The following is a 26,250-nucleotide window of genomic DNA, read 5'->3' on the forward strand; positions in this document are numbered from 1 at the left end:
CTATACCCAAAGCCCAGGTATCGGTATCAGTATCAGAATTAGAAAAGTTGGAACGATGCATCCCTGATGCATCCCAAAGACTCGTGCATCGACCTGTTGTCACCCCCCTTCCCCCAACTTAGGGCAGTCAGTATTTTTTGAACCCACAATTGGGTTTGAGAATACATTACATTTGAAAGTGCATTCCAAGATACATGCATAGGCTCCCCTGTCCAAGAGGGGCTATGACGACCTACAGCAAAGGGCTAACCATAGATTCAATGAAGAAGTGTAAGTAGGATGTCAGTTTCATCATTAATCAACAGCTTGCTCCCACAGTTACAGTTATTCCCCATTCATTGGTTATAATAACCAGATCTAGTTCACCAAACCCTCACATCTAATCATACTATTTTCCTTCTTTCTTTGCTTGATTATTTGATAGTCAGGCAAGCATTAACTGGCCAATTATACATGAAGCTCTGACAGATACATCATTAACAGAGAGGTCAAAGTACTCAAAAAGCAGTAATGATTGGATGACTTGATACTTTTTTCATACACAAGCTGAAAGACTGAATGACAGATTCCTATCCCTAGAGAGTGATACAATACCAAGATTTATTGTAGATAGGATCTGGATTGTATTTCAATTTCATACTTCTTCCCCCACTAGACTATACAAGTATAAATGAAACCAATGGTGGGTGACAGATAAAACTGGAAGTTCTATCATTATCATTGAGATTGTTGAGAAGTATTCAAGTCCTCTCAGACCTGAAGTGACTACCATTACTCTTGGCATCTTGAAGCATCAATGTAGACCTTTTTTTTTTTTTTTTTTTTTTTTGTAGTTCGAGCAGGATTGAAGTATTACACCTAAACCAAAAAAGAGGTTTCCAGCCATGCTGTACAGCCTGCAAGATTAATATTAAGTGTTCCACCTACCCAACATTTACTCACTGGATGACGGGATCCTTCACTGCTATTCTTGGTGGTCGTCATTGCTTTTGATGACCCTTGTTTGAGTCAGCATGTAAGCCGGCTATGTATGCAACTGCTCAGTGTAAAGACTGTCTAACACCAGATACACCTTCAATTCAGCTCCTTTGCGGTGCATGGTCTCTCATTTGTCAACTCACACTAGCTGGGTGTTCAGTCAGGCACACTGCAGGACTGCCAGAAAGCTGAAGTCAGGAGACTGAGGACTTCTCCTCTGTTTATGTTGGGTGGTAAAACCTCAAACCTGTTGACTCGTGGCCTGGGCGTGCGCCTTTGTTCCACATTTGTAAGATTTCTTTCGTCAGACTAATGAAAATATGTTATAAATGCATTCAGCAACTGTAAGCTCTGCTTGAGCTGAAACCTTTTTTGACCAGACTATTTTATTTTTTCTTGGAATGGTTGATTGTGATGATTTCTGGGCTATGGGAACATAGGGACTAATTTCCCATGGGAAACAAAATCTTACAAATGTTGGAACATGGGACTAAGCCCCCTTGACCAGCTGTGCTCACTGTTCCATTTTTTTAATTATTATTTTTCATAGTCAAGCTAAATATGACTGTGTCCAACTTCTGCATCTGGTGTATTTTGGCCCTCAGTGTTTCATCAGTCCCCAATAAGCTTGCACAGATGATGGCAAACCTGGGTGTTGTTCAGCCCATTTTACAGAAAAAAAAAAAAAAAAAAAGTTTCTTGGGTTTGATGTAATCGCCATATCCCAAATAAGATCAGAAACTGGATAAGTGTCAGACCTGGAACACTAATAAGCGTGGAAACACATTCACTGTCTGCTCAATATTGGCTTAAAATGAAGAGAAAAAGCACAGACAGGCCCCTGATCACATTCTGCATTGATGTGTGAAACTAAGCCGTGTCTTCTTTATTGTAGGTGCATTAAGAATGTTGTTTCCTTGTAGGAAGATTTTAATGCTGCCAGTTTGGATAACTGTAAATGTGTTGATGCTCTAAAGCAACAGTCTGCATCTACATATGTGCTAATAGAACATTTTTGAAAGTGCCTGCTTCACCTTTTTTTCAGCTGTTACAGCCATAGGTTTTTGCTTTATGTCTAACTGCTGTTCAGGGGCCAGTGGTGTCATGCTTTTCAAGTTAAGAACACTCTCACCAAGCCTCCAGCTTAATGCCTTTTCAGCTTAAGATCGTGCTGCTGCCAACCAGGGCTAATTACTATTCAGTGGCCATATATTGTCATTTATTGCCAGCTTAAACGCATTACTCACAGCCTGCACCAATGAGTGTTGCCAGGTTACTCAGTGTAAGTGATCACAGAGGAGGTTGCAGCAGAATAAATGAGGTCGAAACAGAAAGTTGGCATCTTAACTTTGTTGCTAAGAGCAGCTTCTTGGCGGTGTTTGTGAAACGCTGACAAATATATCAGCTTCTAATGTTCCCCATCAACACCGAAATGCCACAGTTCATGTTTCTAAATGTATCCATCTTGGAAAGTAGTGTCAAAAAGCTCCATTTACAGTGGTCAAAACTGCTAGCTAAGCCTTAGGTGGAGAGCCAATATTTAGAGAGAAATGTGTTTTTAAATTCATCCATACAGTTCTGAACATTGTTTTGTTGAAACTTTGTGGTCTCAGGCTGTAGAAAGTTGGTAAAGATGGATAAAGTTTGTCTCTTAGGCAGTTTTGATGGGAGATTTTGAGATGTGAGCACACAGTTCAAGTAAGCAAAACATCCAGCATTTCCTGTACACTGAACTTGGCAACAAATGTAATGGTATTGGATGCTTGTCTGTTTTCTACTACATGGTTACATGGACAGAGTGTTCTCAGCCAAGGGATGCAGTTGAATACGCATCAGAGGAATGAAACATCTGGATCAGTGGGAGCCAAGTTTTCTTGCCGCCTCAAGCAGTAATAAAAACACGCACATCTGTGTACCTGTGTGAGCTAGAAATTAAATTGCTCTTCACATAGAACTTCCTTTTGGCTAAGTGTGGCTATGTGGGTGTGAGTGTGACATTTGGTAGCGAGAGGTAATTGAGACACGACTGTACATTTAGCCAAGAATTTAGCAGATGTACACCAAGCTTTTTCTCACAGGCTGAAAAAATGAAACTGTGTGATGGAGGATGAGATGCCAAATTAGCCATTTTCTTACTCTCACCTTTGTAGCTGTAAGATCAAATGAATTAAAGGTAGAAGAAGGGAAACAAGTGCTGAAAGTGCGGTTTTGGAAAGTGTTTACTGCTAATTAGTTTCATATATCCTTTGGCTTACAAACTATGAGAGCTCTTTTTTGAAAGTGTGCATTCAAAAGTGACCCAGTTTAACTCAGCTTTACATCAAATGTACTAAATCTATGGGCGGGTCCACTCTGTATTAGAATAAAGGAAAACTAAGAACGTTGTTCATTTTGAAGGAAATCATCACAAATCAGTTAAGATGGTTCAGTCATGGTTGATGTAATAATAGGGGCATAAACGTGAGAGTTAGTGTCAAAAGAAATTAAATGATAAATCCAGTAGTAGTAGAGACAATACAACTGATAGTGGGTGGTGAAGTGGATTAGAAAATGTATTCTGCAACAGCTGATCAATGATATTCCAAATTGTCAGGATAAATTTATGATACATATAAGTAATATGTCACATGTCCCCTGAAACTGAATTTATAATTGCACATGAATGTAACAGTATTAAAGCCAAATGCTGAAAGAGAAAACATAATAGAGCCCACAATCTGAAGTAATACTTAACCTCATAAAAGTTTTCTCATATCAGTAAAATACAGCCTTATATTTAAAATCACAAAAGAAAATAAAAAAACACAATAGCCCAGTATTCTATGCTGATGATTTCTTGTAGCACATTGATAATAATAAGTAATGCATGAGACATAAAAAAGCCTGCTGGTCAATAGAAATGTTTCACATGATATATAAAAAACAATGATGATGATGATAGTGATCATAGTTAATACAGATATGAATTATGATATTGACACGGCAATCTGAATAGTAAATTAAACTGTTTGAAATGAAAATTGTACATGATGAGAGAAATAATGTTGCACATGATAATGACGATAAAAAGCCTTTAATTGGAAGGTGGTTACAAATGACTCAACATAATGCAGTCAGGTATTGAGAAAAAAAAGTGTTGCACAGAGTTATTGCATTCATTAAAAAGTAAAATTTCACTTAAAAAAGAACAAAACAAGGCACAAAAATATACAAAACACATGCATTATGCTTATGATGATTTATCCCCCAGACAAGACCAGACAAGACAAGTTTAACAGTTTGACAGACACAGATAGAAAAAGACCATGGCTGTGTTTTTACTTTATTACAAATTAGTTTTAAAGCTAAGATACTAAATTAAAGGATTTTTTTGACAGATCAAACTTATTTCTTAAGAGAAAGGATCTATATGTCTGTGCCACAGGTTCTTTTATGTGAAGAGCTGATAAATCCTCACTTTCTGCCTTTTATTTTCCCCTTCCTCCCTCCTAAATGTCAGTGCCGCCAGATCACTGTGCCGTCGTTCCACCCCTGAACACTCAAACGGAATTGAGGGGAGCCAAGAGGAACCGGAACAATTTGGCCTGATAGCACACCCTCTGCTCAACATTGCTAAGCGACCACCGTGAACTCAATTTCGTGAGCCTTCCCTTACCTACAGGCTAGAGCTGGAGAGTGGGAAAGAGAGTGTGCGTGTGTGTGTTTGGGTGTGCTGGAGGCTAGCCTTTTTCACTGAATCATCCCAAAATCTGTGCAAGTTCTGCTCGGTTGGGTTAAAGTCCCCACTCGGTCCCTGTGTATGTTCATGTGTGTAGACTACTTACATGTGTGCGCACACATGGCATTTGTGTTGTTCTGCATGAGTGAGGAGTCTCTGGCCCAACTAGATACCTCAGCTGTGGACAGTCACACTCATATTACAAATAAATGACGAATGATGGAGCATCTAGCTCTGTGTGTGTGTGTGTGTGTGTGTGTGTGTGTGTGTGTGTGTGTGTGTGTGTGTGTGTGTGTGTGTGTGTGTGTGTGACTGTGACTGTGTGTGTGTGTGTGTGTGTGTGTGTGTGTGTGTGTGTGTGTGTGTGTGTGTGTATTGAACACTGGGCTGCTTTTGATATAAAAACTACGGTCTTTAAAAGCTACTTTAAAACTAATAACTTTTTTGTGAAATATTTCATATTTAATATTTTTATGTTCTATACATTATATAAAATTGTATGATTGCGGCCTTTAATAAGTTTATTACTTTATTATAAAACAGAATGAGAAAAATCAACATGTTTTTACTTTGAAAGACACTCTAACCTAACTCTAACCTTGCACATGTCCAGTGGGTTAATGTAGTTCTCGTTATTTATTTCATGTACATATTTAAACTATGCGTTATATTTCACAAAGAAGTCAGTCTTCCAGCTGCCTTAATGTTTCATTTCACTCTACAGTCACAAAGTGTGGTTGGAAAATTGAAGCATCAGGAGCCTCTTTTTAGCACTTGATCTTAGCTTTCCTCCCACTGATTTGGCACCACCAGCCCTGCCTAGCTGAATATGGCAATCAAACACGGAAATGTAACTTAAATGGACTGGCTAATAATTTTCCTCCCACTGCCAGCGAACAGTTGGTGTATTCAGCTCGGGCTACTTCCCTCCAGACCGGTGCTGGATCTGATTGAATCAAATGCTGTATTGTGTCCAAGCTCATAGACAGACATACAGGCCGGCTGAAAGATAACACATAAAAAAGACAAACAGAGGCTGAAACAAAAACAATGAAAGAGGCAAGGCTGGACCGCAGCTTTGTCTAATGGACACATCAGGCTTTGCCCTTCAGTCCTTATCATGTGTAAACAAAAAAACACAGCCTTGCAACATATTTTCTCACAAGAAAGAAACAACATTGTAAAGGTGTCAGAAGTTTCACATGTTCAGTCATAAGTCTTTCAAACACTGAGGCTAAATTCTTCTTCAGTAATGAATTAAGTAGATTCTATTCTATACTATCAAGTATATCATCTTTGTGTTTGCTTTCACTTGCAAATGTTTGCTGACACGCCTCGTACTGCTTCTTTCACAGCTCTCCGCAAGTCAGTTTAAATATGCAAATTTGGTGTTTGGAAAAAAAAAAAAGTGCAGGTTCAGGTGTTGTCTCTAAGATTACTGTGGCACACAAGCTCTGTTGCACCACCAGCGAGACATAATGTGACATTTCACAGGCAACAGAACATACAGGAAGAGGATTCTGACCTTTTGAATTTCCAATTGCAAATTGATAACCGCACTGACAAACACACACGCACAGCTACAGGCTCACTCTCTACTCATTTATGATCCACATAAAACATCTCTTTCGGCGCTAAAAGAGAATAAGCACAAAGCACTTAATTCTCATATTTGAGCTTCGTAGGTTAATTGGATTTGTTGAGTATATATTAAAATATTTTTCATTAGCCTCAGTTTGCCTTGAAATGAATACACACATTGTTTTTCTTACCAGAGGGGTGACTATAGATATAAAGTGTATACATGAGTTTGATTCTAAGCTCTCTTGACTTTCAGCAATAACTCAAATAAAACGGGTTTACCCTTTTTAAGGCTGTCTGGGTTACACATTGTAACCACTTGTATATAATGGCCATAATTTCAGCCATTAGTGTGTGAAGTACTGTTTTTGATTTGCAAACATCAAGTCATCAACTAATGTTAGTGCTACCTTGGTTAGCTACCTTTTTGATACACATCAATTATCAATCACAATGCTAATTTCAGCCAAGTAAAAACCTAGCTTCTCTACCTAAAGCACTAATAAGTAGATTTAAGCTGGTAAGTAACAGACTGAAATGAAAAGGGAGGCCTCTTGACGACCTCCAATATCAAGTAAACAGAGAAAATACTTAGAACCATTTCAAAGGGACTGTGAGGACTTTTTAAGTGATCTTGAAAAGTGCTACATATAGCCAGTTACTAAACTATGGTATGACCTTATAAAGTTTGCTTGTTGTGATGTTTCAAACAACAGCGCTACGTAACTGTTGATAAATACTTTACCTCATTACATTGTACCTGGTGAAAAGTGGTCGAGAACAAAGAAAGGTAGAGTTAAAAAGAAGATCTGCTCTTCAATAATTTCCAAAACAAACACACACCTTGTCAAGAGTCACGTCTCCAAGACAGTGTGTGCATGACTCCTGGCTAAAGGTGTCGCTGCAGTCCAACCCAAACAGATAGTCCTCACAGTCCCTTTAATGCCTGCAATTGGGTAGTGTTACAAAAGACATTATACCGCACAGAGAGGACAAACCTGTTTCTCCACATCAAGTATTCACACTGACTGACAAGTTCAACTATAACTTAATTAAGAAAACACAGCTCACTCATGAACAGGACAAGATAAGCAAAGAAATGAGAGGTATTAATTTGTGCACCAGAGGCACTTAAACTGATACAAACATGAAGTTCATCATCTAAGAAAACCTGAAACAAGCAGAATGATCCACTAACTCACTGAAAAAGATTTCATGAAGCTGTAAGTCAAGATAAAGGTATGAGTTGTTTTCATTCTTTGACATTTTCTTTTCCAATAATATTTGACGCCCTCTGTAATTCTGTGTTCATACTAGATGCAAACTAAGTTATACACCGACAATGAGAATATCAGACATCTTTCTTTTTTTAACTAATATGTTTGCAACTAAAGAAAAACCAAAAAAATGTATGGGTTAAAGATATGTCCAAAGTACTGTACACTTTTGCTTTATAAAGTGGATTGCAACAAATACTGAGGATGTTTTTGTCACTGGGATTCTGCAGGAGAAATAAAATAAAATGGTTAACCTAATATTTTCATATTGGTGCTGTTATTAAACTAGATACCTAAGACTGCATATCTCAATTTATCAGAATGACCACTCATCACTGATCTTTTTCCCAACCGTGAGATTTTTTTCTCGGTAGTCAGAGAGGAGCACAGCCTGGGATAACAGTGATGATGATAGCAGAGGATAAAGTATTCACAATAATGGGCTAAAAGCCTACAAAAGCATCAGTATGCTCTTTTAAAGGCAACAGCCAAATAACAAACAGCTTTGGAGCCACCAAAGTAAATGGTCTGTTTGTGAATATGCCCGGAAATGAACTTGACCTTAGTTACCAAGCAACACAAGCAACTCATTCTTTATTTCCTGTCCCAGAGCCTGACACCGCCACAAAGCAAAAAAAGTGATATTCACAAAAACTTAAACCCTACCAGCTCAGGCGCATACATATTTTAGGAATCCATTTGTGAGAACAAATGTTACCCAGAAGGTGCTTCTGCACACTCTCCTACACTTGTGAATGGATGTGGAATGCTGCCACTCTCATTAACAAAAGGGCAGTCCCCACCGTCTTTGTATTCAGAGTTTGGTCTTGGAGCACTTTTCCAGTGAGTGGTGCTGAAACAATTGGTGTGCCACTCTAATCTGGGCTCTGCTGCTGAGCGTTGGATCTGGTTGTATTTGGCGGACAGTTCTCCCTTGTGGTGGGGCAGCCTGCAATGGCTCTGGTCTCTGTGGTGCTGTATAGTTGCCAAACGCTGAGGGAAAGGTCATTTATACTGCAGACACAGTGGGGAGAAAAAAAAAAAGAAAAAACGCTCAGGTGTCTGCAAGAGAAACTGTCAGTGTCATTCATTCAGGAATAAAGAAACCATTTCTTTCTTCACAGTTCTCAATCTGTGCAGGTGCACAACTTAAAATTGTGCTCTCTCCCTCTCTGTCAGAACTGGATCTATCTAATTTTCCAGTTTTGGCATGCAAAGTGACTACATGGTACATGTGTTGACAGGCATTCTGAACTGTGGATAACTTAGCTAAAAGCAAGTTATCACACATAATGTGATGAGCTCTGGCAGTCCTCAAAAAGCTGCGATTTCAAACCAGTTCCTCATTTCATGCTTGTGAGCTGTTCCAGATTACTGTTAACTCATCGAGCAGGCAATGACTTTAAAAAATGTGCATAGTCAAAAGCTGGGAACAGGAAAATGAAAAAATGAAGACTGCTCGGAAAAAAGTGCTCGATTTCCAAAAAAAAAAAAATCCTGGCAGCAGCACCCACAACTTCCAGATGTCACACCACAAACTTTTTTAACTGTGTGTGAACAGATGTAAGAATTTCAGACAAGTTTGGAGGAGGCATAATGTCTGGTCACAAAATCGTTTGAGCAAGAGATCTTCAATCTACTGATGGCTTCTATAAATTATGAAAAGGCAAAACAAAACTGCATATCTGCTCTGATGACGAAATCCTGAAACCTACCCCACTTTACTAACTCAACTTTACTTATAAAGTCTTCCTGCAAAGCCTCCTTGTAAAGTTTTGGAGTGAAGTTTGGCTGGTCTGATACGAAAGCGCAGCAGAAAATCTTCAAGAAAATTCATTGCAAGTGAGTAGGCAGGCAGTGATGACATTTGTATCATGCAACTGTTGCAAACTGGAAGAGCCACACATTCAAATTGAAGAGGAATAATTATTTTGAAGAAAGAAGGACAAAAAGGAGGAGAAATTTATCTGCATGTGGAAGCAATAACAAATTTTGTAAGCTTCTCGGTTCAATAATCTCAGGGAAGAGTGAAAGATGTTATCCAGATAACCAAAGCACCATTTCCACTAAGCAGTCCAATTTAGATCAGTACAGTTTGATAGGTATTGGATTGGCAAGCCTGATCCTATTTGCATCTCTACAGCCAACCATGGCCCCTCTCTGTAGGCAGGGTGTAAGCCAGATGCCGATAGCCAAGTTAGTTTCGTAATAGGGTGATGGCATAGCAGTGCAACACAGTATACTTTGCTAATACATCCAACAAAGATGAAAAACACAACACTGTAAACAAAGAGCAACAATGGAAGACAATAAATCTGCAATGTACCTTTGAAATAATAAATAATATTATTTAGATCTTATAAAACAAATAGCAAAAAAAACAACAGGCCTGTAAGGCCATGGTCACGCGGAGCTGGGTATTTGGGAAACCGGATATATTTTTATACATTTACGCCAGTTGTCCACGTGAAACTTAGCTTTACATCACTAAAAATGATATTTTCTAAAAACTCTGGCCAAAGTGAAGATTTTGGAAAACTCTGGTTTCATGGTTTCATGTGGATGCCGGTAAACTCGGTTTTCGGTTCTTAAATATCACAGCTGAACGACAGGGGCTCATTCTGATTGGCTGGCATGGGTTTTACGCCTGAAAAAACACTACCCATTATGGGTTTGACATGCTTCCAGGCACACTTATCAGCGGGTTTTCCCACTGCATGTGGACGAAAGTATTTTAAAAAAAGAGCAAAGGGAGATACTTGTTTTTGAAAATACCTGGCTATGTTTGAACATGGCCTAAATCACTTTGTTTCCATCTGTTTTTACTTCCACCAAGGAAGTTATGTTTTTGGGAGAGTTTATTAACTTGTCTGTGAAAAACACGACTGAAAAAGCGACAAACAGATTTTGGTGAAATTTTCAGAAAAAGTTCAAAATGGGATAAGGGAGGAGTGATTAAATTTTGGAGGTGATCCTGATCACCGTCTGGATCCATGATATTTTTAGAGGATTCTTTAGCATTGTGAGATAGGGCCATTGTCACCATATGTGTATATAACTTCACGATTAATGGTTGGTTTGCTTTGCAAACAATACAAGACAAGGTCAGTTTCTAACAGATGTAAAAGTATGATCCAGATCCTGGCAATATTCTGGATACTAAGATCTGGAATATGAAATATGTACTGGGTCATAATCATTTTCAACACTGTCAAGTAACAAAGTGTGGTACAAACCTGCAACTAACACCAAATTGTAGCAGGTAGTCTGCTGATAGGGAGTCTAACATTTAAGTAGGACTAAAATGTTGCGTGACAATCACAATATGCTTGGTGGAGGTCTGTGCTCTCTGAGTGCTTTTCTAGTTTTTATTTTCATTGTTTATTAATTTAAGTTTTCTAATTTTGAGAAAGGCTTTGTAAAGAGATGACAAAGTAAGTCATTCTGTTTGAGCATATGCACATACACACTAAGATGAAAGAAAATTTCAATATGAAAGATGAGTTGATTTATGTCGCGCCCCGCCTCGTTCCATCTGAGCCAAAGTGCTCGGCCCTCAGCCTGGCTACATGTGTCAGCCTACATTAGGTGGACCAGTGAACAATGGTCTCAGCCAGGAGCAGGTGGTGCTTACTTCAGACTCTGAGAGGCGGATGTGCATTAGTGCCTGCGTGTATGTGTGTGTGTGTGAGTGAGCGTGTGTCACAGAGAGAGAAAGAGAGACCCGTCTATCTACCATCTGGAGCACTGGGACAATCCCAGGTGAGGCGGAAACTTGAATGTGCTGTTTTCTATCAGTTCACTGACCGGCCTCTCTCCTGGATCCAAACGCTTTTTAGAGAAGAGCCACAGCGGTTCCTCGCTATGCCTCCAGTGATGGCACACACCAATTTTGAGAGTGTGAAATGAGCCATTACAAGGTGTGCGGCACCCTCCTCACCATACAGCCCCCTCCCCCTCCTACCTTTTAGAGTGGACTGACCCAAACTAAGATTGGTGGGCTAAGTCAGGTTGAGTGTATTTATAGAGCCTCATCCAATAACAGATTTCAATCTTCCAGAGAAAATAAATGTGTGTACTCATGTGGGACATTGTGCTTTTTAAAAGGAAAAAGCATGATCTATCATGCTGAATCTGGCTGGCCACACCAGGTGCCTCCTTGAAACACTGAGCTTTGATCTGCTATTCAGGTTTGCAGTGGTGGGATGTGAAAGTTGCCTCTTCGGGCTGATTTTCAGCAGACTTCAAGTAGATTTCCTAGCATTTTTCTATTTATTTGACTCTGAACAAATATATTTTTGAGTCTCTAACGAATTAAGTAGCAAAAATGTTGTGTTTCTACTTTAGTGTTTTGTGTTTTTAAGTTACACACTGGAAGACACATCTTAACAATGCTTTAATGATAGCATTGGTTAAAGTTGACAGTGAAGACATAGCAGACCAAGAAGAGGTCACACTAAATATGTTCCGAACCAAATCAAAGTGTATATTTCTTTTGCATGGTCCATTGGTGATGTTCCCTGCTGGGCAGATTTAGTGTGATTGGCATACCAGGTTGTTATTAGCATTGGTAAGATAAAATAAGCACTGCTAATTTTATAAATAATGCATAGCTTCTTATTAAAACCATTGTATAATGAAGTGAAGATGCACTCTCATGCACAGACCCCATGCCTTTGCTTCAGATGTGAAATAAACAATGATTCAGTATCTGATTACTGCATACATTTTGTTACACAAAACTTTAAACGGATCTGGAACTTGGTACTCCTTTCAATCACACTCTTTGTTTTTAGGTCAGAACTGCTTCGATCACATATTCAAATGTCTGGCCAAAGGGAACTATTGCAATAGCTGACTTACCTGTATGGAAAGTGCTTATTCAGCTTAATATGCTATTTTACAACATAAATAATTTTATAAATAATTAAATAAAAAATATTTTCTTAAAGCTTTAAAATAAGGCGTTGATGTGCACAAATTTGTAATAAGACGTTCTAGTTTTAATCTTCAATTTTATGGCATGTTGCACAACAAAGACTTTTCTTGCAGCCTTTTTTCCTTCAATTTTGCAAACATAATTCTAAAAATCATGAAGCTATTGCCTTGCAAATAAAATAATCATATTAATTCATTTCTGGGTTGTTACATTCATGATGAATTTCATGATTCACCTCCATCTGTATCTCAATCTGCCTCCCAACCGTCCATGCTTTACTACAAAGAGCAGTGCAGCAGGAACAGACATCCACACTCTGAGGTAAACATGGCATACCTCAGCCACACACTGTGCACCCCTCTGCCAGTCCACTTCTGTCTCATCAAACCCAAAGAACCTGCTCTCTCAACAGCTTTTTGGAAACAGCTATAGACCTCTTCCACCCTCTTGTCCTCTGCGCCCATACACCGCCTGGTCCCATCTCATCGCCACCTCACCTCCCCGCCCCTCTGATTGTCCTTTGCAGGACAATCTTCCAAGCTCTGTCAGTTGACAACCTTAATACTTCACAGCTCTCCTAACCTGGATGGTCACCATCAGCAGAGCAGAAAAGCCATGAATCATATCGTTCATGTGGAGAGACACAGCTCACACCCAGAAGCACGTTTGCATGTGCGTTCTCTGTTTTGAATTCTGAGCGCATCCAGCTGCACGCTGCAAAAAATGATCAGCAGTGGGTGCCAGGCTTTACCCGGATCCGGCTGACATTTATGGAGTATATTGAGGACAAAGCTGGCTCCTGGAGGGTATGCTGTTCACGCTGGATTTCCATCCACTGAAATCAAGAATCACTCGAAAAAGATGAATCATTTTCATGTTTTGTGAAAGTTGAGTCAGATACATACATTCATCTTCTGAAGCCTGCTTGTTTTAGCCTCAGATTTCAACCTGAATGAACAACAGACTAAAGTGGACATGCATTCATGCCTCAGACTGACTGTATTTCTTTAAAAACACGTTTGTTTTGGTTGACCTTGACTAGATCATTTTCATGTTTCAAGATAGCAATGCTGTTTTTTCCTGCTTGTATATATACATATATCAAAGTATTCAAAAGGAAAACTATTTTCATGGTTATGCCAGTCTTTAACAACAGGCTTGCCACTTATTAGTCTATTTTTGATAAGCTTGTTTGGTCTCTATATGGGGAATTCTGGAAAAATAAATTAAAATAAACCTAAAATAGAATTATTCTCACTGAAATCAATCAATTAATAAATATATAAATGAATAAATTCAATTGCTTCCATACAGAACTTACCAACTACTATAGCTTTGGTTTAAGTTGTGTATTGTTATTTATAACATTTTATAGTATTTTTCGTGTTAGTATTTGAATGTGAAAGTGCACATCACTGTGTGTGAGCAGCTAAATTCTTTTTACGTTTTCCTACATTGCTTTTCTTAAATTAAATTATGGATAAATTAACTAACTATGTTAAACACACCATCCATTTAAAATAACAAAAAACTAGTGTTCCCATTTTTAAAAGTACATTTAAAAGATTAAAAATTTGATAATTTAATAAATTAATAAGTAAAAAGGATTAACTGTGACATACCTAGCACAAATGGAAGTAAGCTTTTAACGTTTGCATTTTAAACCCCTTTTATCTGAACAGCCGGAAAAAAAGGTTAATTTTGATATTTTTTGCAGTGTGTCCAACACGCTGACCCCCCCTCTTCTTTACTTCTTCCTCCACTTCGCTTAGCCTCGGGTCGTCGTGATTGGTTCACCTTTCATGCCCGTCAGAGCAGCGTGGGCGGGACTCAAACAATCCACTCGTGTTCGCTGCGCTGTGGATTGTGCGCCACAGCAGACCAGGACCGGGGCAGAAAAGCAGTGGCAGCACATTCTGTGTTAACGGAGGGCGACTCTTCCTATTCCCTGAGGTCTACTGCAGTTTTGTGCACAGTCCTACCAACTGCGCGTCCACCTTTGCGCCGGTGCATCTCTGAAAAAAATCAAGAATTTTGTTTCTCGAGGAGCGAAAACATCCCCGTTTTTAAAGCTGCACAGTCTACGGTTTCTGAAGTCGGTTGTGTTAGCCCCCTCTACCCTGAGACGCACTAGGACGCACGCACTTTAAGTCCACCTGGATAGCTGAGGAAGCGCTCCGGTTCGGCTCGAGGTCCAGTGGGGAGAGACGGAGAGGAGAAGTTAGCGCGGAAGGAAAGAGGAAGAAAGACAGAGGAGGCAGGATGAATCTCAAGAGCAATTTGATTTTCACCCTCTACACTATATACGGGATTCTTCTCAAAGGTGAGCATGGGACGAGTGCTGCGTGCACATGTGTTTATGTGGGTGCTCAAGTGTGTGTGTGTGTGTGTGTGTGTGTGTGTGTGTGTGTGTGTGTGTGTGTGTGTGTGTGTGTGTGTGTGTGTACAGGCCAACAGCAGGTTCAGGTCCACGCGGGTCCTGGCTGAATGATGCAGATCTGTCTCTCCCTCTCTCAGTGCCTCATTCTCATGTAGATGTGCGTCTGTGCCTGCTCGTGTGGGTACGTGCGTTCAATCTACGTGCGCATGCAAACGTCCGTTATGCTTAAGGCCAGAGAGATTGTCCCGGGCTTGTCCTGTAGCACTCGGGACCTCTTACATATGAACGTCCAGGAATGAATGGACTCCCTGTTGTATTATTGTTTTTTTTTATATAATTGAATGTCTGGGACGCGACCCGATGCCACGCAGGCTGGCGTGCCCTCCCAGCGTTTACATTTCGTTCAGTTCCCTGCATGTGCGCGAGGCAGAAAAAAAGAGCCCGCGAGGAAGACACACCTCAGCGTCAAGTAACCAACCCCGCGGCTTGTTTTTCGACTCACAGCACTTGGATGAGTCACGGAGACACTGGCAGCCTTTATTGCACTGCACAGATCGATTCTGCTGATTATGGCAGCTTTACATGAACACAAAAACAACATTTCCCTTCCCTCTTTTTAGTGTTAACGTGTTTGACTTGTGGTGCGCACTACTTTCTCAAGAGTCCCCTTATGGCGTTTTAAATAAGGCTATAATCAGTTGTGTCAAATGAAGCGGAGGAACAGGTGCACTGGCTTGAATGGTATATCAGATAATTAAATGGAATCAAAAAGTTATCTGCCTTTTTTGGCCATGTATCTCTCTCAGTTTGAGCCTTGTGTAGCTCATATTTCCAGTCTTATTCTCATCATGTCCAGGTATGAGTTTGCAAGAAGGAACACAACTTGGCTGAAACAGAACCCATCTGAGTGTGAAAACTGTACTGCTTTGGATGCCACAGAAAAGATTGTGCTGTGCTGTTTGGGCCACAAATGTCTTGACTGTAAACAGGAGATTAAGATGACATTTGGGGTCAAGGTCACAGTGGATTGCATGTGATGACAGCCGGATGTGTCGGTGTGATCCACAGGACTCCATTAAAGAGTGAATCGAAAAGAAGAATTATGCAACAACAGCTTAGACAAGGCTTCTTATAAGCCAAAATTTGGGATTTGAGGATGAATATAGTTTTTTTCAGCCTGTGTGAAATAATTTCCCTTTCAGAATATTTTCACTTTTCCTAAATCAAATACAAAGTGGCATGAGCACAACCCAGTGGTATTTTTTTTGTAATACTTTCTCTGTAAACTGAATACAGCTCTGAAAAACACAATGCGAAGGAAAGAAAAGTATTAGGTCTTGTTTCATCTGAGAAGATCGGGCATAATGCACATTTCTGTGAGAAATTGTGTTCAGGGGGGCGGGAGCACTCTTCGAGTTGCCTGCACTCATGCTGTGTAACAATGGTAGGAGGGTGATGGATTCACTCTGAAACAACTGTCTGCCTAACAGCAGGGCCGCATATGCCACACTGAGCTCCAGTTTTGCGATATAAAGTCCAATTTATCCCCCTCGAATCACATCAAGATGCATTTCAGGGTAATGGAATACAAATTTATTGACATGAACACCTTGACTTAAACAGCTGTTTCCTCCTCACAAATGTGCAGGATGAGAAATCCCAAATGAGGGACCAGTTGCGCTTGATTCCCTTGATCATTTGTTGTTGTCTCTAAGAGATGCTTCTGTGTTCAAAAGAGGCAGAGAGAAAAAGCAGTCATTTGTTAATAACCTCACATGATTAAGGCTGTTCCTGACTTAATGAATTGCAATGTAATGAGGTATCTCAGACTATCTGCTACATCCTACAGCTAGCACTGCAGCATTTATTGACGTTGCAGAGTCTGTCCTTTCCTCTGTATTCCTCTAAGGGCGGCACACTCATTATGAGTATGTGTGTGTGTGTGTGTGTGTGTGTGTGTGTGTGTGTTTGCATATATCCCTGCAAATGTGTGACCTGTTTGCAGAGCTTATGTTTGAAGAGGTCTGAGCAAAGACACAACAGCGGAGCATATGTTGGAGCTCATTTCATGTGTGGTTTCCTCACTACACATACACACATCAGTCTCTTCCTCTCCCTCCCTTGCCCTGAAGAGGATAATGCTAGGCTGCTTGATTTGAACAGTCATCTCTTGGTGCAAGACCTATTATTGTATAGGTTCCACACAGCAGGCAGGTCAGCCTCCTCCTGAATGAAGTCTATCTTGCTGAAGCTGTATCCTCGCGCTGTGTAAATGACAGCTGTTTCAGCCCCTCTGGCCTGCTGCCAGCTGGCATCAAGACATCCAGAGACACTGCATCTCTGTCACTGACTAGACCGTCCCGCGTTATATAGTGTGAACGTGAAGTGTTGTGATGGAGGTTGTTGTTTACCCAAACAGCCCGAGTTGTTAACATATTATCTGGTGTGTCTCATGTGCTCGTGCCGGAGCTGGAGAAAACAGCCTGTTATGCAAATGCCCCCTCTTACGTAAGAGCTTGGGGCTAAGCGGCGGGCGAGGAGGGGAGATGCAGGCAGCAAGAGAGGGAGATGCTCTAGAACAGAGAATAGAATAGTTGATGTAAGAGTAAATGTGGGAGGAGAGGTGTGGAGGAGGAATATGCAATCTCTTTAGCCAAAGTGTGCGATACATTCACATGCCAGTTTATCTCCACTGCTCTCTCCGTGTCCTGTCACTCTGCCCGCCTGCTAGTCCGTCTGTTTTGAACTCTGATCTGGCTCGCCTAAATACAAACCCCTGCTGAGGGATGTGTTTATTCCCGCAGTGAGTGTAAGCCTCTGAAGGCTGACCCTCCATCCCCCTGTACTTCCGTCCATTCCTCCCTTGCTTCATCCTCCCATCCTGGTGTGGAAGCTTTGTAGCACAGCAGCGTGGGAAAGCTTCCGATAACAAGCAGCCTTGTGTATGTGTGAGTCTGTGTGTATGTGTATGGGTATGTGCTGTGTTTGTAGAGACACTGATTACACAGAAGAAAACAAGATGTTCTCTCTCTTCCTCACTCCCTCCATCTCCAGTGTGTCTGTGAGTGTGTTTTTTTCACTGTCATGCTTTAACAGGTTGAACATATGAGGTTCTCTTTACCTTGAACCGATGCCATGCTGAGAGTCTTTAGTAAAGCAGGAACACTCGCTAAATGTGCATCACACACACACACACACACACAGACACACACGCAGACACACACACACACATAGACGCAGTTCCACTGTGGATTCATTGCTGCTCTGCCAAGGGATTTCCCATGATCAAAGCCAGTCTTTTGTTAGTCCAGGTGTTAAAAAAAGTTTAAACAGAGAGGAGGAGAAGGCTGCAGGGGAACATGCTAGGATTCAGAGCTACAAGCCCTTTGTGGCAAAGCAGAAAACGGCTCCAGCATCAGTTTAAGTGCAGCGAACCTACCACCTGTTCGATTTCCTTATCAAATCAGTTAACTGCTGCATTTGTTGCAGATTTTTCTTGGGAATGTGTAACCAAGGCAAGTTTGATACAGATACTCATATGGTGGGCTTAAGCATTCAGATAAATTTAGACAGAGGGAAGCAGAAGGTCTGTCCATGGTAAGCTTAGTACACGTGTAACCACAGATGGTGGTGAATCACAGGTGTCAAAAACTGAACCTAGCAAGACAACATGGAGGGGTTAAAAACTTTTAAGCTTCATGCAAATGTCTTTCTGTCTCACAGTGGTAACCAGCAGCTTTTCAGTAACAGCCTGTGGAAGTGTATTGGGCATTTTATGGGATTAAAAAGTAAGATTTCCAACACAGCAAAAAAGTACATGTTCAAAGTAGTTATTTGTTAATATTTTTGATTTGATCTCCTTTAGTAAATAAAAATGAATCATTTTATCACACAAATGAAGGCATAGATTGTACCAACATTCCTACTGCTGTGGTCAGTTGTTTGACTACAGTTGGTAGAAGTTTTAGTGGTAGATAACCTCTAGACAGGAGCGCAAAGTGATTAAAGCTGTATTTATAATGACACTAATAAGAATATTAATTCTTGTTATGTATTTGAGTGTTTTACATTCTTTGGTGCAGTAACCACCAAAAGCTAAAATAATTTAAAAAAAAAATCAAAAAATCATGCTATATAGATGAAACCAGGCCACAACCAACCACCTGTACTCTTGCTTATAGGCGGTTGCATTTGAATTTTTTCAAGTTTGGACCACTTACTGGAAAGCTTCCTTTTCCCCAGTGTTCAGTGAGGTCTTTCAGAAACAATTGCAAAGCCACATTTTCAAAATTGCATTAACAACATTGAAGCATAAGTACATACATTGATTGGGCTAACATTACTATTCTTAAACACTATGTATTTGACTGTTGTTATAGGAATTGACCTTAGTAAAAGTTGTGCTAAACCCTCCTTTGTCCTGGTTGTCCTAATTGTTAAAATTGCCAGAAGTCATCAGCGGTATCAAAGATTCAACCTTCCAGCACTGTACACTAGAGAATTAAGACTATGGCCTCTTAGACACACACCCCTATGATCACAAACTAGTTTCATATATAACTTGCAGGTTTCCCATCCTTTGAGTTTAATAGCAGACGTTCTAGTCCCTGGGATTTTCAGATCCTGGCAAGACTGTCCCGAAAATAGAATGAATTATCGCGAGTAATTGGCTTCATGATGTTGATGACACCTCATCATGGGTGGTTTTGCTAATCACTGCACATTTCAAGCATACAAATCAAAAAACATCCATAATTATGTCGTCAGGCTTAAATTCAAGAACATGTCTTATTCATAAGATAGCAATTTAATGCAAATCAATGGTGCATTATTTTAGCCTAGGCAATAGGTATTATCTTATGGAATCACATGTTCCTGATGATGGTTGCTAATAGCTTCCTGGTTCCAAGAATTGAGGATGAGTCAGCCTTGTTTCTAATCCACAGATAAATGCTTTGGTACAGAATCAATGCAGAATAAATGTAGATTTTTATTTTGGCACCCATGCCGTGTTTCATATCCCTTCTGTGGAGTATAATTTAAAGCTGGCCCACAGTCAGAGAAGAGAGAGATCAAATGAAGCCTCACATGGAGAACAGTGAGACTGAGAGCCCACAGGTGGATTTGGCTGCCACAACGGTAGCAGCAGACAGCACTTGTATCCTAAATAAACCTCTCCATGGGTAAGAGGAGTGTGCAAAGTCAGCTAGCATATCAGCTGTTTGACTTTCTCTTGAAAGTTAGATTTCATTTTATTGATGTGATGTTTTAGTTTTTTTATTGATGGGACTTTTATTGATGTGTATAACAACACTTCAAGAGCTCTGAACAACATCTTTAGTGTTAAAACCAACACCACAACTGTCAACAGATTCTTATTTTGATGTAAACTTAGATTTAAGTCAATTGTATATGTATGAAAAATGTAAATGGAACCAAGAAACTGATGTGTGGTGACCAGGGATTTTAACTGTTTTGCGGGATGCAAACTAAACCAGAAACTTTTTAAACTGTAATGTTCTGGAACAGAACCAGAACATTAAGAAAAAAAAAAAAACGGACCGGCTGGTATTTGTCAGTTGCAAAGATTAAGCAATATGAAAAACTCGGTGGGATCTGTTCTTAGAGATGGGTACCCTTCACATTTGAAACAATACGGTGCCAATGCCTGGTGCCTGGAAAGCAGTATCAGTACTCAATGGTACCAGTTTTTGGTACTTTTGTGTGTTTATTTGGTAATAAATATAATTTGTTTAATAATAGAAACTCTAAGTTTTCAATTTAACACATTTATTCTTTATTAAATAATAGTGCAATGCTGTGTTCATGTTCAGTATGGAAAAATGCCTACTTTTCACTCTCTCACAGTCACAAAGATGCGTTTAGGTACCTAAACATGGTACTTTTTGATTTTACATGAATCTGTACTCGGTACTATAGATGGATTTCGGTCGGTACCTATAAAAGTACCTACTTGGGTACCCATCCCTATCTGTTGTGTTGTTTGCAATAAAAGACAAGGCAGATTTTTATTATTGTCTTGAGGGAAATATCAGCCCATTTGAAAATGCTAAAGTTACACCTACTAATTTAAAGCCCTGTGGCTCACATGAAACAATATTAATCAGTTCAAGAACTTTTCTTTGTTCTAACCGGTTTGAGAATGTAAATGATGGGCTGGAACCCCAAACCGAAAAGGTTAGAATCCAATTCGGGACTTTTCTTCTGTTGGGAAAAAATAATCTGGTTCAAAGCCCTGGTGGTGACCAAGCAGCAGCCTCTGGCAGTAAGTGATGAAGTGGATGCAGTGGTGCCAAAAACTGCAGTTCCTTTCCCCTTGAGATAGTCTACAGAAGTATCAGGAACTAAGTGCAAAAAAATAAACAGCCTGGGATAAAAAAAAAAAAAAAATTCTTTGTCTAAATAGCTCATCTCTCTCATAGCACACAACATACAGGGGTTTCATAATAGTAGTTTGGAGCATCTTAAATGGCATGGCTGACTTAACATGGCTGAAAAGCCATCCTCTGGAGCTGTTAGTGAGGAGGCTAAAAGTTAAGACCTTTACTGCTTGCTTTGGCGACCGGAGTTAGGATGAGTCAGAACTTCTACTTTAGCACCTGTTGGTGATAGGCTCAAAACTCTGCCTCAGAAAAAGGTGGGTGACATCACAGAAACTACGTCTGTGTATTGTATGGTCTGTGGTGGTACTTATAGACAAGATAATAAGGTTGTGGGGCTAAATTTATTTCTCTGAAACACTTAAGTTCAAGCCATGCTATGGAACTAGTGCATGGCTAACAAGTGATATGCTAGATTATCTGTCGTGGCTACTGTTGACATTTTGAATAAAGGTAATATCAAACATGCTGATTTTAGACGATATAAAAATTCACTGCTATTAATTTTCTTTGGTACTCTGCTAATGAACTTCTTTTTACTCAATAACAGTATATAAACAAACCTCATGTGATATCCTCAAAATGTCATTATTCAGGATATGAATATTTTATGCTCATCAGTGGGAAATACATTTTGTTATTAAAGGTATAAATGTCAACCAAAAGAACTCAAATGCCAAACAGATAAAACCTCATTTCAGAATGAAAAACTATTTTTCACAAAGAAAAATAAAGCAATCATGGGGTTATGCTTTTGGTCAGCCTAGCTGGTTAATCTTGATTGACAGGTAAACCTTTTAAATGTTTGACTTCTTTTGTTAAAGTCAGACTTCAGTAATTAGATATAATCTACCCTGAAAAATTCAACACCAACACATAAACTGGGAAAGACACTGACAGAGTTGAGTCCTGGTCTGTGTGTACGCCTGTATGCATATGTGATGTCTGAATTAGCATTGAATTCCAAAGGATTAGCAAGGGGCTAATCTGAAGCTCCAGTCTTTGACAAGCCATGTGTCACTAATCTCAAACACTCTGGAATAAAGAGACACAAACACAATCACCTTTTGGATTAAAACCCTTCATGCAGAGGGTGTTGTAATCTTTTACTCAAAAAGAAGGAAAAGAAACTGTGAGAAGAAACTGAAAAATAGAAAATTAAACAAAAATAATGACGTATTTTGGGCCTGCAGTATGCCATTTGCAAATATGCAAACAGAAATGTGGGTTGCTTTGACATGCACTTCAAGAGAAACCTAACATGCTTTTCAAGTTCATGGATCACCCCCTTCTTAACAAGTCTTAACCAAAGATAATGTTCTTTTTATGTTATGTGCCCTTTCATCTGACAGCTCCTTTTCATACAACTCCCTCAGTGCCAGCGTCTGGAGACTCAGAAGTACATGTTACAGTAATCATTTTCTTCAACAGAGATAAAGATATGGACAGCCGTGACTCTGCCGTCTCCCCCTGTAGCTCTCCTGCTCCAACTCTGATATTGTTCGGGGACTCTGTGTCTGTGTTCTTGACTGAAATGAATTCAGCCAAAGCAAAGTCAGCCCATATTGTGTACAGAAACATTCACATGCACCAAGCCATATTGAATGTGTACACTAAAAACAATACACACGCACATGAACACACACACAAAAACCCAGAGGGGTGAATACACAGCAGTGAGAAAACAGCAGACCGTTTGCTTGTTTCAGGGACTGCATTTGATGGCCTAAACATCAAATGAAGCTTAAAATAATTGCATTTCTTGACTGCTTTTGACTAACCACACTCTTATGTATGCACACATACTTCTTTGACAAATCAGGGCTGACAGAAGGAATTTATTTACAAGAAAGAAAACGTTGGCAAAGCTTAAGCAAAGTCAGAAAAAAAACGAAATGAAACAGGAAGAAATCACTTTTCTTCTGTCTTTTCTGTTCTTTCTGTGCAAAGATCATCACTATCTCCAGTGCCTAAGGTCCATTAAAGGGAGAGTCCAATTACTCCATGATCAGGAAACAAACATAAAGCCCCCAAACTTCCCCCAGATCACCAATTCATATTTCTCTGAGTCTCTAATACTTCATAAAGTAATTCCTCAAATGACTTTCAACCCATCTGTAATAGCATTGCTCATTTTCTCCTGATGGTTATTAGACATGTTCTAATTGATACTTCTATGTGTACATTCATCATTTGCTATCATTTTCTTTAAAACCAGCTTCTGAAACAGCTGCATCACCCAAACCCACACAATCCATTTCACTTCATGCTTTAATGCTATGGTTCTTTAATATTGTGCAAATCACTGAGTCACTGCTTAATTGCTTTACTTGTACTTATACAATAACAATATGGAGTTATGTCATGATACTAATTGAAAAGCAGGATTTACTATATCCACAAATACACATGTTTTAGCAACGCAGTCTCAAAGGAAGCCTAGAAGTAGCTGGAGCTAATTGAAATATAATTCCCTTCAGACATGTGTTCATGTTAATTGACTTTCTGTGTGTGTGTGTGTGTGTGTGTGTGTGTGTGTGTGTGTGTGTGTGTGTGTGTGTGTGTGTGTGTGTGTGTGTGTGTGTGCACTTTAGTGTGGATGTTTTTGTATTACATTATGCCAGGAGTCACTTTCTAGTCCCTTGTCTAATCATCAGCTGGAGGGTCCCCCACATCTTAATTCAACATTTAAATGGTATGAGACCCTTTTACTCCAGCACTGTTTTCTCTAAACATCTAATGACAAGAAATTCAAATCCAGTTCTGTTGTCTGAAACTCAGATTGAACTGGTTGCTTTGTGGTGTAAGTGAAAGCAGGTTTTACTACAGTGTTGTTTCAGCTCTGATGTCTTAGGCAAGAGTTAATGTGCTGAAGAATGGGGTTTCAAATAGGAGCAAATGGGCTTCGTGTGTCTGTGTGTGTTGGTTTCTGTGTAAGTTCACACGTGAAACTGGAGAAGACACACATAAAAGCCTGTGATTACCCGACTACTTTTGAGAACTGCACCTGTGTGTATTGTATTCCATCCCACTGAAAAAGCTTCACATTCATACCATTGTGAAAAACAATATACACATGGATTTGAACTCTTTACCATTCTCATAAAACACTTAAAGAGTCTTTGTCGTGCAGTAAAGGCTTGGATGTGAGCTGGTGAGCTCAAAATTAGTAATAATAATTTGCAGGTTATCTTAGCCAACTATCATATTAATACATTTGTTAGTATGTCAAGCTGCAGGAACAGCACAAGGATTAATCTTGAATCTATTCGGGAAACTACAGATGGTGTGAAATGACCTTATAACGAAAACCTCATCCTGAATAACTTAACATGGCTGAAGACAATGTGTTGATCCTATGGCTCTAATACACCAGATATGTCTGCAGTCCGACGCCGCTCCCTTGCGTCTTGACTGCGTTTGTCAACTCACACCAGCTGTGTGTTCAGTCCGGCAAGCTGCATGACTGACAGCTGGAGTCACAGACCGAGGAGTTCCCGGCTTCCTACTTCATTGATAAGCCTCTCTTCATTCATGTTGGTCTGTAAAACCTCAAACTGTTGACTCCTAGTCTTGCCTCGCTCATTATGTCCATTTGTCATTGTAGTCAAGCTTAATACGAACAGTTTTTGACACAGTTTGTTTTTTTTTAAAAGTCATTGGGTGTATTTAAGTAGTTTCCAGTCACCCACTCGATCTTCCCTAAGCTGAATTTGTGTGTCACATCTCTGTGTCTGGCAAAAATAGGATGGCTGTGTATAACCAGCACCCAACCGCAGTGGAGCGGATCCAGTATTAGTTGACAGATTGACTTGACGAGATGGACTGTAGACACATCTGGTGTATTTCAGCTGTTAGTTCTTGATTGAACTGTCTGTATGTAAGCACTGAATTGGATTTAATTTTAATAACATACATTATATTGATGTTCAAATACTGATTGACCTAAAATAACGTAAATTTCAAAGCCCTTACTGGCAAGCTACCACCTTACCTTTCAAACCTGTTGAAGTTTTAAAATGAATCCTACATGACTTGTTCATCTGATTCACTCACTCTTGAAGTTCCTCCAGCCTACGCTGAACTCTGCAAATTAGCATTTTCCTTTGATGCCCCTCACTCATGGAATAACCTCCTACAAACTCTAAAGATAAAAGCCTTTCCCTCTCTGATGGAGTTAACGACCCTGGTTACTGACCACTGTTTCCTTGTTGTAACTGTTTTAATTGATTCTTTTGCACTCGTGATCGATTGATTTTTGTTGTTACCTCCGCTGAGGAAGTTATGTTTTAAAAACACCTAAAAAGTGACGAACAGATCTTGATGAAATTTTTAGAAAATGTTCAGAATAGGATAAGGATGGAGTGATTAAATTTTGGAGGTTAGCCCTCCACAATAAATGGTTAAATTGCTTTGCAAAACAATACAAAACGAGATCACCATAATTTCCGACAGATGTGAAAGTACGATCCAGATCCTGGCAATATTCTGGATACTAAGATCCAGAATATGAAATATGTACTGGGTCATCATAACATTCAACATTGTCAGGTAACAAATTATCGTACAACCTGCAACAAACACCAAATTGTAGCAGACAGTCTACTGAAAGGGAGTATAACATTAAAGTAGGACTAAAGTGTTGTGTGACAATCATAATATGCTTGGTGGAGGTCTGTGCTCTCTGAGTGCTTCTCTAGTGGATTATTATTGTTCATATGTCTGTGATCTCGATGATATCAAAAATGAGGGAAACCTTAGTGCCTTTTTTTTTTTTTTTTTTTTTTAGATAAAGGTTTGAATGATAACAGTGACTTAATAATAAGCTAGCTGGTCAGAATCTGCCCGTACCAGAGCCCAGGTATCAGTATTGGTATCGAGACTTAAAAAGTCTGCAGTGCCCTTTGGAGGCAGCTGAGGCCAAGAGCTGCTGTTGAGCTAATTTTAACTTATTATGGTCTTGGTTTGGATTTCTT

General features: G+C 39.6%; 1 protein-coding gene across 3 annotated transcripts in view; it reads left to right on the forward strand.

Annotated features, from left to right (window-relative positions):
* The first annotated feature begins 14,333 nt into the window (after nt 1-14,333).
* The window catches only part of cadm2a (cell adhesion molecule 2a), a 232,087-nt gene continuing 220,170 nt past the window's right edge, over nt 14,334-26,250 (forward strand). Inside the window, exon 1 of one of the 3 annotated variants that reach the window (XM_074672024.1) lies at nt 14,334-14,816. In XM_074672024.1, coding sequence (XP_074528125.1) covers nt 14,756-14,816 — 61 coding nt within the window. In that variant the 5' untranslated portion in view covers nt 14,334-14,755. The remainder of the gene's footprint in view (nt 14,817-26,250) is intronic. The other 2 variants (XM_074672023.1, XM_074672025.1) reach the window with 2 other exon arrangements.

Source organism: Halichoeres trimaculatus, unplaced genomic scaffold (genome assembly GCF_033239565.1).
Source record: "Halichoeres trimaculatus isolate MK-OKI-2021-1 unplaced genomic scaffold, fHalTri1.1 fHalTri1_scaffold_6, whole genome shotgun sequence".
NCBI lineage: Eukaryota > Metazoa > Chordata > Actinopteri > Labriformes > Labridae > Halichoeres > Halichoeres trimaculatus.